Source organism: Equus asinus, chromosome 2 (assembly GCF_041296235.1).
Source record: "Equus asinus isolate D_3611 breed Donkey chromosome 2, EquAss-T2T_v2, whole genome shotgun sequence".
NCBI classification, from domain to species: Eukaryota; Metazoa; Chordata; class Mammalia; order Perissodactyla; family Equidae; genus Equus; species Equus asinus.
The window spans coordinates 50,571,983-50,587,500 of NC_091791.1; the positions used below are offsets into that span (position 1 = coordinate 50,571,983).

The 15,518-nt window shown below is 40.3% G+C and overlaps 1 protein-coding gene across 25 annotated transcripts in view; it reads right to left on the reverse strand.

The window, feature by feature from the left end:
* Positions 1-15,518, reverse strand: part of ANK3 (ankyrin 3) — a 624,902-nt gene that overhangs the window by 320,249 nt on the left and 289,135 nt on the right. For 18 of the 25 annotated variants that reach the window (XM_070488203.1, XM_070488200.1, XM_070488186.1 and 15 more), the window contains exon 1: positions 12,570-13,562. The exons of the other annotated variants lie outside the window; for them this stretch is intronic. In XM_070488203.1, coding sequence (XP_070344304.1) covers positions 12,570-12,683 — 114 coding nt within the window. In that variant the 5' untranslated portion in view covers positions 12,684-13,562. Of the gene's footprint in view, positions 1-12,569; positions 13,563-15,518 lie in introns of those variants that run through there. 25 annotated transcript variants of the gene reach the window in all.

Consider the following 15,518-nt stretch of genomic DNA (forward strand, 5'->3'; position numbering starts at 1 on the left):
ACTTTATGCTCGATTTAATTTTGTCTTCATAACATCTCTTTGCAATAGCTGTTATTAGGGATGAGGGCACAGAGGCTCAGAGAGGTTAAGTAAGCGACTTGAAACTATACAGCAAAGAAGTGACAGCAATGAGACTCAAACCCAAGCCTATGTGACTCCACAGCTCATGACCAGGCCCATTTGCTCATTCCACAGAGTCTCTAAAAATCAATTTCTCTATTATTTCAGAGACCTCCAGCAGCACTTAGAAAAAAAAGGCTGGATTAAGCTGTATGTGGAGATACAGCACAGCTCATATTAATAATTTAGGTTCCTCTAAAGCTGAAAAGAAGCCCTAGGAAAGCAGGTCAAAGCCGAGAATGCCAAAAGCACCGAAGAGCACTCTCCCTTCCTGACACTGCAAACAAAATCCTAACTAATCCACCAGACAACAGAAAGATAACACTTATCAGATGCCAAATGGATGGCTATTATTTTAATCTTATCCCATAGAAAATCCACTGAAACATGTCATGTAAAATCAAATTACAACTGGTCAGTGAAGACAAAGCTCTTCCTTGGAGAGCTCGAAGATAGATCAGGATCTGGACCCACATACAGTGGAGCAAGAGAAACCCAGGCTGCCTTAGCCACGCTGAACTTCCAGGAAGAATCAAGACTGGGGCTCACATTAGCCAGGTCATAACACAGTCAACTTATTTTAAATGTATTCATGGTCGTCCTCAAAGATCCAATTTCAGCTAAGATGAGGCTCAATCAAAACCTTTTGAAACAAATCACAGACTGGAATTGAGGAGGATTATCAGGATCACTAATTCTACACTAATGAAGACAAGTGAATGTGTGAATTTCATATGCCTGAATTACCAGTATGAATATATTTGGAATAAATGTGCATAACGAAACCATTTATTTTTAGATGGCAAAGAATGACTGCAGCCGAAGAGGTGTAGTAAAGCAGGCATCGTTAACAATGGCCATTCTTCAAAGGGAAGAAATTAACTGCATTCAGCGTTTTTAAACATCAATATGATTGTCTTTCTGTTACTTAAGGGCAGACAAATGTATTTTGAGTGTTGACACAGCTAATAAATATACTCATTATGTTACTGAATCAGATTGCAGTGGCCAAGCACAAAGGGACAGCAGGTCCTTACAGAAAAGGGAGGGAGCAGTGGACAGTGTGGGGACTCAGTGACCTCAGAAACTTTCAGCATGTCCTCTTTCCTTCACCTCTAACAAGCCAGGTAAGTGGCTGGAAATGATGAGATTGAATATTTTGGGGATTTACTAATAGAAAACAAAATGCATTGTTCAAGGTTATGACTTTGACAAATGTTACTTCCCTAGACTATTGTAAATCCACAGTGCCAAAGTCAATTATGATCCTTTTGTATCTGATTCAAAATTTCTGTGCTTTGCAATAATACTTAGCATCCCCATGTAATACCTGAAGATAAAAATATAGAGCTTAAGCCATACATCATTATTTAAAAAGCACTCCTCATCTAGTATTTATCACATAAAACAAATGAATAACATTAGTAATGAGGAAAGAGGCATAAAAACGATTTAAAAACTGATTAGAAAATAAAATAATGGAAGTCAAAATAAAAGCACTCTCCAAATGCAAGAATCTTCTATGACTAATGAATAATCTGTAAGCTGAATAGTGACATAGGGTGGGGGGGCCTTAGAGTCTAACAGCCATAGGTTCAAGTTCTGCCTCTGCTTTTTGCTCATTGTTACTGATAAATTCAATTTCTAAGCCTCAATCTCCTCATTTACAAACTGAGAATAAAGCCACCTGACTCAGAGGCTCATGCAAGTATCAACCGAGATAACAGCCTTCACCACCTACCGATTATTTTATTGTAAAGGGAACCCAACCTTTGCTAGCAGCTTTCCTACTGATTCCAACTGAGGCTTGCTAGTAAAGCCTAAAATGATCTGTTCCAAATAATAAATTTTTTTGAAACTCCAATTTTTGCCACTCCCTTCCCCAAAGATTTAACTCATTGTTCTTATAGTCAAGGGAAAAAAGTATCACTTCATAAGGCTTAAGAGACCTTTTCTATTCTGATGATAACAAAAGGATCTGGCACAGCCTGCAGTGACTCAATTCTCACATTTTGTCTATGTCATCAGCTGAAGTAGCTTTTCGGCAGTGGCGTTAATTTCTTACCATTCTACAAATCGTATTTTAATTTCTAATCTAGGCTCTGAAAATTAGTCTGTTTTGAGGCCCTGAGTGAGTTATTTAAAACCAGCTTCTTCCACAGTTTTCTCATAAAAATGATGAGTATGAAACGGAAGGCATCAGCAAACATGTGGGAATATAGTCATTTCAGAAACCAAGAAATCAGCCAACACAAGACGGTTTCACCGCTCCTCTTCAAAAATACAATCATTTTGGGAATTAATTACATTCACATTTCTTTATTTTACCATTAATACGATTATGATCCTCTTCAGGTAGGATGCATTTCAAGTAAATGTGTGAAGTGAAAGTGACTTGAAGTTAAGCAAATGTATTTATTACATCCAGCATTATCACCCTCCTACCCTCCATGCCCCATTGTGTGCTTTCCTTTTGGAGGGAAAACATAAATCACAAGAAGGATGCTACTAGGAGAATTTTGTAGAGGCAGAAACACTAGCGCGGCATTCCATGATCTAGGAAAGGTTCATCTCATAGAGGCCAGTATCCTGTGAAAATGGTGCTTTTTGCTCTCAGTGGTGACTTAGAACTGAGCTGGGTCTGCTAGGGAATGAGGGTGAGGAATGGTGGAATCAGACCAACCTGGTTTGCATCCAGCTTTACACTTACTAACTGTGCAACCTTGGGCTTGCTGAAACTTTCAGAGTATAGCTTTCCTAATACAGAGAACTGGGATAATACCATCCATGCATGAGGATTCAATACAGTTATCTACTTAAAGCACTCAAAAGTTCTTCAAAGAATTACAGCTCAATAAATGAAAGGATAAACTCTGCTCCATGTATTTTTGCTGTTGGGCATCTGATGGTACCGCCTTTCTCCAAAAAGTGAAAAATCACAGAGAGTATATAATAAAAACGTCTAGGAGAGATGGCCAGGTTTTGGTTCAGTTTTTCCATTTTAGTTTAGGGTGAATGGCAGTGTTTAAACACTGATAATTCTAAGTGGCAGTTATTGATGTCAGCAGACTTGGTCAAGGCAGGGTGACTTGCTGTGCCGGATTGAAAACTGTAGAGGCGTTTGCAAGAGGCAGTCTGAGAAAGCAGAAGGGAATGTGCCGGTAAAGGAAGTCAACGGGCCACTTTGGGTTCTGAAACCAGGTATAAAAGAGGATAACTCATTATTGGTGAGGTTATTCATTCGTCCCCAGTCCCCAACTATCCTGAAACTGTAACACCACCTCTTTAGTGGCCATGTTACCTAGAGGGGATGATAAATTGGTTGGTAATGAAACATACATATCTTGTAGACATATTGTATAGGTAACCTTTTGTTTCTTTTCAATAATTATAATATATAAACTATTCAGTGAAGATTGCTTCATTCAGCCCAAGTAAGTACTTTTCCTCTACACATATTTCAACATTTATGCCCAAATCTGCAAAATAAAGTTTGTTCATTAAAAGAATTGTTTGATACTTTTCTATCTGTGTCTATGGTTCTTAAGCTTTCTTTAATATCTACCTAGACACTCATTCAACTACTGAGAGAAGCTAATTAATAGTAGTGTTAATGAATGGAAAATGTATTTAACATATGAGTCTTTGGGAGTATTTCTCAAAATGACAGAGTTAATTCTCTGAGGGCTGGGGAAAAGTTTGCAAAGAGATGGACTGCAGGACTCAAATGGCTGTTTGAGGATGCCAGTCTACTGGTAAATTTCACTCATCAAATTATTTGAGTGCTTACTAGGTGGGAAATTTCTTAAAAGCATTCCCTTATTTTCTCAGTTCCTCCACCTCCTTCTTGACTACAGTCACTTGATTACATCTGAGAGCCCATCCCATAAGGGAGGGAAGCTGGAAGCCCTTGCTAAGTACTCTATGCCAGGAACCTGGCAAAATGCTTTTATAGCATTTCTGCTCCTTACAATATGCATGCAAGTAAAGGACTAATATCTCCATTTGAGTAATGTGGAAACTGTGGCCCAAAGAAATTTAGTTCAAGGCCACAGAGCTCATAGCAGCAGCTGTGATATGACCTCCTCACACCTAGGCTGAGAGCCATTTTTTCCACTACCATGGATTGTAATACTTAGCCCCCTCCCCACAGCTTTCTCCTTATTGCTTGCCTGCTTTATTAATGTTTTTATTCCTCTACTAAACAAAAGTTACCATGCTTCCATACTCTCTTCAACTGCACAGACTTCTTAGAAAACTGTATCTCAGTGGGATAAAATAATGCTGTTCACATTGTTGAAGTTACACGGTTTTTAGGGTACCTACACATAGATTATAAATGTTTCAGTGTCACTGGCTCCCAGTCACTAGAAAATCTTGGACTTCCTTCCTTCCAACCCTCTCTAGCCAAGTTCTCTCTCCCATTCTTTTCCGTGCAGTCCATATATCCTTCTTCTCATAGAGTAATTAGCTTTTGTTCAGCTACAGACCTGGCAGATATGCGTGTTAGTCTCTGTTCTACCCCTTCTGATGGGCTTCACCTAAACTCAAACAGAACAGATCCTAATTAGTAGGTCAATATGACTGAGAAATAATTCCCTAGAACCAATTAAATCTCAATTGAAATCTATACATTTTCTAGGCAGCTCCTATATTTGACAAAGATTCTATTTCATGATGCCATTTTGAGTCCAGGACAACATAATCTTGAGTGAATGGGATAAATGCCAGAAAAATCTGAATTGTGTGTAAAAGATTCAAGCTTAATTTCCATTGCTTTACTTTCAACTCTTCTACTTTTAATTTATACAAAATAGAAATACCAATTTAGGTAAAACTATAGCAGATTGCTTGTTTTCAAATGTTACCTTTCTATACAAATATTTCTTTACAATAATATTTGGATTATGTATCTGACAGTGTAACACTGTATTTAGACATTCTCCCTCAATATTTAACGTACGCATCAATCGACAGATAGAAGCTAATGATTCTCTTTTTCTTTTCAGTGACTGAAATCCTCTTAAAAATTATTTTAGGGGCTGGCCCCGTGGCCGAGTGGTTAAGTTCGCGCGCTCCGCTGCAGGCAGCCCAGTGTTTCATTGGTTCGAATCCTGGGTGCGGACATGGCACTGCTCATCAAACCACGCTGAGGCAGCGTCCCACGTGCCACAACTAGAAGGACCCACAACGAAGAATATACAACTATGTACCGGGGGGATTTGGGGAAAAAAAGGAAAAAAAAATTATTTTAAATGTAAAAGCACACTAACTTGTGTAATGATTTACAATATTTAGATTTTGCAGTTAAATTTAAATAATTAATTTGTAAAAATCCCAATTACTAAATAATTTAAATTTTAATCTTACAAAAGTGATAATTCTTCTCTTAACATAAGAATTCACCATAGAGTTGTATTAATAGGAACTTCCCTTAAGAAACCTTTCCTGTAGGGGTTCTCATGGCCCAAGCGAGGGACTTTAGGACCGCACAGACCTTGGTTCCAAGCCCAGCTATTTCAGTGACTGAGATGAATTACATAACAAACTCAAGCTTAGGCTAATGCCTCGGTACACCTGGATAACACTCTGACGCAGCATCAACATATATTCAAATAAGATGAGGAATGCACAAAGCACCAGCACATAGGAGGGCCACCCAACAATATTCATTTTTTCCTCTAGTCCCTCATTCCTACCTGTGTACAGTAGCACAAGCAGAATCTGAAAGGGAGCACGTGGGTGGGCCTGCGAGTCCCAACCTTTATATCACCAGTCCCAGCACAGTGACAGACACGATGTAGGTTAACAATACATTTTTATTAAATGAAGAGATGCAGGTAAAATGTGATACGATTAATGTAAACTTTTCTAGCAAGATAACTAGAAAGAAAATAAAGCACTGCCAAATCCTCAAGCATAGCTATGAAAAGCTAACATTTTTCCATATTGAGATTCAGTAACACATACACCCCAATAGATCATCCTGCCAAAGGAAAACTAAGAGACAGAAAAGATCATGGGCTTGAAGAGCAATGAAGAAACAGGTCAATGGCCAAAGTATGTTGGTGATAAAACTAACAAAAAACTGTAAAATAACATATTGGGCCATTAATAAATGTGTAATTTCTACCTAACATGATCTTGTACTGGTTATAACGGTAATCGATTAAGAGCAAGAAAGTGCTGTTTGTTTTAAACGAACAGATGACTTTATTGAGAAGAAAATGTACCATGACAGTGAGAGAGAGCATAGAGAACCAATCAGCTGACACGTTTTATTTAATTGCTTCCCTACTCCTAAAGACCATGAAACATCAAAGGACAAAGGTTTACAACCTTTCCTATGGGTGAGCTAAGCCTTCTTCTATCCATCCTCTTCCAAATGGTGGAAGAAGGAAGATGGGGCAGCAGCTGGATATGCTCCAGGGAACATACCTGCCCAGCTTTAATGAGTTGACTTGTTGGCACAATTCCTAAAGGCTCAGGTTGGAAATAGTCCATTCATTCTTCTGTTCATTTGTCTGATCATTAACACCACCAAAAATGATAGCAACAACTACCACTATACGGCGCTTACTTCGTGCCAAGCTCTGTTCTAATATAAATTCATTGGAATCTCGTTATGACCCTGTGGCTAAGTACATACTATGATTATATTCATGGTGGAGGTGAAAAGACTGAGGCACCTAGAGGTTAAATAACTTCCACAAGTTCACACCAGCTAAGAGATAATGCCAGCATCTGAACTCAGTCTTACTCTATAGTTCATGCTCTTAATCACTACACGATTCTACCTCTCATCCATCCATCCATCCATCCTCCTCCCTCCATTTCTCCCTTCCTTCCCTCCCACCCTCCCTCCTACCCACCTACCTACTCTACAAGCCCCAATTTGGTAGTAGGTGATTATGATACCACCTCTGGCCGCAAGGAGCTCATCATCTCCTGGGTGAGACAAACACGTAAACACATAATTACAGTGCAGAATACCAAGTATGCTGATGGAGAAACAAGGCTCCCTAGAGACCTGAAGTCTATGTTGTACTCAGCAGAGCAGAAAACAGAGTAGGTTGTCTTTATCTCATAAGGGTCCACACAATCTTCTCCCCCAAAAGTCCAGCTGCTGCAGTGCAAAACCTCACCCTGCCTGGCATCTGACATCATGGGTGGTAGGTATGTAGGTAACCAGGCATGGGGAAAGCCTGTAAAATGTCAGGAAGCACCATGTTTCTACAACAGGAGATAACACTCAACAACTGTTCTTGTCTCCTGAAATCTATTCTCAAATCCTTAAACTGCTTTAACCCTAAAAGAGATTGCTTGAGTTTCATTACAATAAACCCAGAGATTAATTACAGATTCCGATGTCCTATAACCCAAGTTTAAGACTATGTCCACCACTTACTGGCTGTATGACCTCAGGCAAGTTACTTGTTCTCTTTAAGTCTTAGTTTTAGCTATGGAAAATGGTGATGAAAATAATACCTGCCTCATAGAGAAGTCGTGAGAGAAAAACCCAGAACACTCCATGGGAATCACTCTGTACATTGCCTGATATAGAGCAAGCACCTAAGACACTATTGTGTCGTTATTACAGCAACATGTCTTTGAGGATGTGAAGTCCAGGTGTTGGTAATTTTTCACTTCATTTTCCAAAATTAAAAAACAAAAGGAAATTCTTAAGGTGAAACATTAAAGTCTATCACAAAGGGTAAGAAAAACAGACACACTACAATAGTGGGTTACTTAGAGATGGAAAGCCTGTTATTTAAGGTTCCAGATGTCTAGGAAACAGCTTATCATTTAAAAGCTTCTTTGAATCAAACCCCCTTTGACGTAGAGCTGTGAAAATAATAAGTACATGCACTGTAGAGTGTAGTAGTTAAGAGCACAAGCCAGACAGTTAGACCATGCAAACTGGAATCTCAGCTTTACCACTAACTCGTGTGGGAGCGTCGAAGACAGCTTAAAGGCTCATGCCTCAGTTTCCTCACTTGTAAAAATACTTTCTGTGTAGGGTTTTTGTGAAGATTAAATCAGCCTCTGCCTATAAAGCAATCTAAAACCCTACCCGGCGCATTTTAAGCGGTCAATAAATGTCCTAGGAGAAAAGACATGAATCCAGGAAATTTAATTCTTCATCTTCCGCTTCAAGCCAGGAACTTGGCAGCTACCCTGGAATCCGATCTCTCCCTCTCACATCCTACATACAGTCCATTGCCAAGTTCTATTGAGTCTTCCCCTAAATATCTCTTGTATGCAACACCCCCTCTTCACTGGCAGAGTCTCCACTCTGGTTCAGATCTTCAGCATCTCTTGTGCCTAGATCACCATCAGTGCCTTCTGACTGCTCTCCCAGCTGCTGTCTACAACACTGGTGCTTGAATGATGGTTCTAAACCATAAAGCTCTTCAATCTCCTCTCCCTATCACCACCATTAAAGTCCATTCAAGTTCCCCTCTCCTTTGAGCAGGATAATTTCCAGCTCCGTAAGATGGCATACAAAGGTCTTCATGACCTGGCCCCTGACTACTTTTCCAGCCATTTTTCCTGCCATACACCCATTTCTGCCTTGCTCCAAAATAACGTTTGTTTCTCACACACCTCAGTTTTCCCTCCTACTTCCATCACTTTGGACATGGAATTCCTGTCATTGTCTGCTTATCTCTCACTCACTCCTCCCTCCAAGGCTCAGCTTCACTGAGAATCTTCTGAACTCATTCAAGTTGAATTGGGGGGTCTTTCTGTGGGCTCCTTTTCATACTTTACATAGGGTGATTAATGGTGCTCTTATCTTTCCCATCCGCTACAGGAAGCTACTGTCCTGTTGCCACTAGGCCCTGTTTAGCTTTGTCTCCAACAGTGAATGTAATGCCTGATCCACAGAAGTCACTTAATAAATATGTGCTGAATGAATGTGTTTGCTGAATTCAGAGCAAAAATGAAGCGATGGATATTCACTCCTGCTCTACCACTGAACAGCTGTATGAGTTTGACATTAATAATCAGAAAGGATATTAACCATAGTATTAATTAGCACCTTATCCCAGTATATCCCTGTGTCAGTCACATATAGAGAGAGGGGAACTCCATAAATGTTTCCTTTTTTAGTTTAAATTTCCTTAGGTCATCTCAAAGTTTTTTTTGACATGGTGTAGTAAATATATACAAGAATACGTAAAAAAAATTTTATTGAATAAATTAAGGTCAGTTTGCCTAACACTCCTCACTATTGAAATGGATTTTATAGTTTACATTGAGAGAGGGCAAAACATGTAGGTAAGATGGCACCGGAAGCCAGTGGCAACAAGGGAAGTGTGGGACTGAAGAGCATTTGTGACTTCTAACCCTGATGGGTTCATGGTAGCTTGGGGCCATCTCCTGACCACCACCTGTGGGCAGGGACCCTGCTGGGTGCAGGGGATATAGAGCTCCCCTCTGTAAGTTGCTTAATGAGGACATGGATCCAATATTAAGCTGCATTTCAAAGGCACTCTTTCTACCTTTGGCATGCCTCCCACTTTCTGCCAACCTGAGCAGACCATCAGGAGAGAAGGGGAGTGAAGGAGAAAAACATATCAGGGAACAACTATGGGAAGACAGGGGTAAGAAACTTTTAAACTAGATATTCATTGAAACTATTTTCTTCTTTTTTCTTTGCATCAAGCCAGAAAAATTGATGATAAAAAGATTAATAGTTCACCCACCTAAATGCATCTCCTTTTGACAAATATATTTCCTTTTTCCTGACACTAAAGTTGATGTGCCAAGAATAAAACAGATTATTAAAATTCAACTAATAATAAATTCCTAGAAGTTTCCTACTTTTTTTTTTGACTGGGAATCACTTATTCATGGTTATCAATATTCATAATAGACCAAATGTGTAACTCCTTGGGTTTTAAACAAAACTGATGAAATGTGAATCCAATGTTAATTTTACATGTGTCTTATGATTTGATTATAATACTGAGTAATATCCCATACTGCATGCTGCTGTGTCATATAGATATAATCAAGAAAGGTTCCTGTTGGGCTTGCTCAAATCTGAATTGCAGGGGTACCATGAACCAAATTCCTTATTCTATAAATTAGACAATCTTTAAGTTTTTCTCAAGCTCTTCTGTTTTGTAATTTTATGCGAGTACTCACTACTACTTTTATGTAATTAAAAGAACCTAGAGGATATTTCTGCATATGAGCAAGAGCAACAATCCCCATCATAACCCATAAAATATTTAAAAGCAGCTTTTCCAATTGACACAGAGCCTACAATATGGAGCAAAGTAGCCCACATGCCTTAACTAGAATCTTGAAAAAAGGCAGGAAAAAGAAACTCAAAGTTGAAACAGTTCACCTTGTAGAGAATAAGTGAAATATATTCTATACCACTAAAAGAAAACTGGAGTGTCTTCAAAGTAACCGTAACTTTGTACATTAAAGGTAGTCCATGAAATCATTTGACTACGAATATTAAATCTTCTGCCATACCTGTATCTTCGATGGGGAACATACCTATTATACTGTGTTATGAATTAAATACAATAGCATAAAGGTGTTATCCATGGGCCACTTTTTGGCTCTACTCTCCGAGTGTCCTGAGAACATTTAAATCAGCTCGCACATTGACAATAGCGATATTGATATTTCTCCATGTTCCCTTCTGGTTGCTAAGAGATTTACATTGGACAGACTCTGTTGTACTCAAAACAAAGCATTTGGGTCCACAAAGCATTTGCTTCAGCTCAGTGAGTCCAGAAGCTCCCTTTGCCTCACCCATTCCCTATTTTGCTACGAGGGAAAACTGGGGTCCAGGCATAAGGGCAGCGGCCTGCCATCACTACCACAAGAAACTGTTGTGCATAAGCCTGGCTCAGCTAACAACTCTTATGCAGAGTATCAACAGCAATGATGACACCGTGGCTTTATACAAATAAATGTCCCCTTCCCCATGTTTCTTAGAAGCCAGTTTATCATGGTATGGGTGGGGAGAGATATGTGGAGAGGGGACAATCGATAGTGACCTACCCATAGACAAACCCAATACAATAAAATCAGACCAGAACCTGGCAAAATATGGCAATTTCACACCAACTCTGCTGGGCAAGGCTCTGAAATACACCTGCACAGAATTTCCTAACCTGAGTCTGTACTTTTATGAAAAAAGCTTCAAGAAGTTTATTTACAAGAATACTGAAGTGGGAACTGTCTATATTTAACATCTTGCAGCAAAACAACTAGAACCCTCCAAACTCAGCCCCGTAAAGTCTGCCATGTAACAAAAGGCAGACAGGCTTCTGCTATAGATCCAAACTGAAGAAAATGGCAAAGGCACCAAAAATAGCCACGATCCCTCCTGAAGAGGGGTACATGTGCTGGATGAAATCTGCATGTCATTTAGAAAGCACATGCATCACTGCTCAGGGCAAATTAAGATTATCTTTCCCTTGGGAATGCTCACAAAGAAACATAAAAATGCTTTATGACCTGACTTCTGTATTCAGATCACAGAGTTTTAGTCAATTTTTATTAATGGTCATGGAAGAAAAGTGCTTTGGGGCCTCACTTCCTGTCCGGCACCTAACAGTCATATTTAAAAGGGCCACCAAACACTCAGTAAGTACTCTCAGGCTGTAATAAAACACCACTGACCTAGAATATTCCTCCTATTTTCCCCCCTGCGTTGGAATATAGTAGAGGCTGATCAATGCCCATGATCTGATCTGAAGCAGTCAGTGCTGGAGGTTGCAGGTCCCCGTCATGGCACCAGAGATGCCTGCACTCGGGATAATCACTCACCCAGCAGGGAGAAAAAAAAAAATCTGTATGATTTTAGCTTTATTTAACAAAAGAAAGTGATTTCTAGCAGTTTATGTCCACTGGACAACCTAGTTAAAAGCACCTTATAGAAATAAGAGGCAAAAGGAAAGAAAGAAAGAAAAAGCAAAGCAGGGAATGACTTTTCTGCTCCGTCTTTAAGGTCACAGATCTGCCGGAGAAACACACACATGTGACACAGTTCTAGCACAAAAGCTCCTTTTCCATGAGACAGACCTCTAAGAAGTACAAAGCCTGGCTCTCGGGCCTCTCCCTCGGACATAAGTCACCGCAGTCCAGGTAACCTTGACTGGGCTGGGAAGAAAGTACTTTTAACTCCCTGCAACACCTCTCTGAGTCAGGGAAACATGCCCAAGACCACGGAAAGTGAAAGCACACCTTCCGCATCAGCACTGCAATCACCCCCACACAGGGTAAAACCTCCCCACGCCTGGCCCATCCTGCAGCCATGGTCTGCCGGAGGGTTTGATCATCTGTTCCCAATTTACACACCCAATTTACACTCTATACGGCACGTAAAAATAGCCCTTAATGCTTCTAACAGATGCCAGGAGGAGATTAAAACAAAAAGAATCCAGGCAAGATCTCTGCTCTGGCATCATAGCTACCTTTCTCTTCCGATCCCGGGACCGTTTGCGGTGCTTCCTTTTTTTCTCAGTCTCTTCTTCAGCATTGATTTCTAAATCCCTGGTCTTCTTTAATTGTGAGGCTGCATGAGCCATAATGCATTTAAAAAGATCCTCTCAAGCACGCAGGGCTTCCTTGTAAAAGGTGATATCCTCAGGCACCTCTGATCAGGCTTACAGCAGCATTCCAATCACTGGAGAGAACTCTGACGAGAAGCAGCAAGACATTCAAAAGGCAAAGATGCTGTCGAAGCTGAAGCTTTTAAAAACCCAAACGACGGTTTCCAGACTTCATCCTACACCTTCCTCTACCTGAACCTTTACCCGAGAGTGCAGCCATCATAATGCATTTACCGTAGTGAAAAAGACAGCTGGGACAGAGGAAGCTGTATTATGGCTGTATCCCCTGCCACCAGCTGGAAGTGTCTAAGTGATTCCTCGGAAGGGGGAATGCTGCAAAGGATGCTCCTCCGAAGAGAAAAAATCAAGAGTCACCACACATGCAGGAGCAAAAATCCAGCACTAATTCTGAGAACCTATTTTAGAATCCTTCGAAAAAAAGACAGGGCTGCAATTTATACATCACCACTAGATCTGCACAGAGCATAATTTAACCCGTAATAGAATGGAGCAGTTCCTACTTTAGTTTAACTGCTGATGGGGACAAAATATATAAAATAAGATTTCACAAAATACACTAAATTTCACTATGGAGATCCTGACTGCATTATGGGGAAAACAATGCATGCATTGCCGGTCTCAACAGTGCATCCTTTATACTGAACTATCAGCCTAAATGCATTTGTGGGAGAGGACTACAGAAGGGCCTGTTGTCTTTTAAAAACAACATGCTGATTACAACACATCATACAGAAAGACGTGAGCATGTTGGTGTATGGAACAGATGCCTGATTCAGAGGAGTTCCCCAGGACTCTCCTCTCATGTGGTGTGAGGGTCAGAGCATGGGGAATCTGGGCTGTAATCAGGGTTTCTAAGTCGCTGAAATGTAGATTTGGCTTTCATGTTAGGGTTTGCTTCAATCACCTTACTATTTTTGCCACCTGAGTCCTCAATGACTGCAGCCTCTGAATATTCATGATGGGAAGTGAAGCAGCAGCAGTGCTCAAGGCCTGCTGGGGTATCTTCTGCTGGGATGCATGCACTGGAAGAAATTTAATAAGTCAGGAGTCATTTATACACACACGGTGTTCACAGAGCTTTAGCAAGAATTGGCTGAAATGTTAAACGGGGCCTAAAACATTTGGGCCCTGGTAAGAAACCCTAAATTCACCAAGAAAATGAGAAGGAAAAGAAAGAGGATGCTCTGCTGAAGGGACTTAGTATGCGTGCTCCCAACATCAGAAGTCTAACTTTGGAGATCAGCATATTCGGCTTTGCGGGACTGACTGCTGAAGTGTGTGACGGCCGGAGCAAGAAGTCCAAGGGCATCGTGCGAGGATCTGGTAGGGGTTCTCTGGAGCTGTTGTTCATCCGCTTCATAAAGTGCCCCAAGTGTGAACTCATGCAAACACTATCTACTCACCATTTTTCTGATTTGGAGATCAAAGTTCTTCCTCCTTTACAATCTGCCAGGCAGTGACAGACAATGGGAAGGGAAAGATGTGACACCATGGCTTTCCACGCCTACCACAAGTGGATTGCACACTCCTCTCGGGCCCCACTGGGAACCACGTGAAAACCACTCTGGGCAAACAATGCCCGAGGGCCTACTGTGTGCACTGACGCTCACGTGCTCGCTTTCCTGCAGAAAGTATCCTCATGAAGAAAGAGTTCTGGAAAGGTTCTCCATTGCCTACGAAACCATGGTCTGACAAAAAGGAGGGGAAAATGAAGGCAGGGAATTAAATGTGACTCAGATGCCAAAGCAATATACCCTATTGGGATCTTCATAAGAAAAATAAATGTTTTTCTACCAGAAGAATTTTTTATTGTAATACTAATAGGTGGGGTGGAAAAAAGAAGATAAGTTAAAACTTTTGTATGCTCTCTCCTTATAGAAATCATCCTGCACTTTTGAGGAATATTCATGTAATTTCCTTTCCTTATTTTCAGCAAGTTGAAGAGGACAGCCAGCTGAAAAACTGGCTCGTTTCCCACTGGCTCCTGAACCTTCTTTTTTTCCCTTCCTTTATAGATACTAATGATACTTTAAAATATATTTATAAGTACCCTGATCAAGGTAACTTCTCCATCTGAGGCTGGCAAAGCTATACTTTCCCATTGATCTCTATCAGCAAAAACATAGTCGGAAATTAGGAAAACAGGTCACAGGTATTTTTCAGCACATTTCTCTCTAGTGTAATTCTTTGCTTCCCCCAAATTTTCAGGAGTTGAGAATTCATCACAACTTTTAAACTGCCATAATATGAATTTTTTGTTATGTTGGATTAAGTAGTATGTCAGTACGTGGTTAACCTATCAAAAATTAATTCTAAGGCATAGCTTAGATTTTCATTCTTACAGAAAACGTGGGCTTTTGTTCTTCATTTCTACACTAGAAGAACTTTTAAGAGCGACTGCCAAGGAAGGCAGCCCTGTGGGTCGGAGATTTTGATTGCTATATTGCTAAAGTCTTAGTCCCTTTCTCCCTACCCAGCAGACACCCTGACAGGTAACTCTCAAGCTCCCTCTGTACTTATTCTCCACACAAAGGCATTTACCCAAGATAGCTACAAATACTAGTATTTTTCCTCCCAAACTGAACTGACTGTTCTGTCAATAATTGTAGAAAGAAAGCCCTTATAATAGCTGGAACTGAAACCTGAAAAGAACCTTTAAAAACTTTATTCTTTGGTTGAAGATTTGTAAAACTTTTCCACTGAAGTGTCAAGAGTTTGTTCTCTTCTGGGAGATTACCGAATTTGTATGAATCTTCAAAGTAAAATGGATTGTGTGGCTGGTACAAGTGT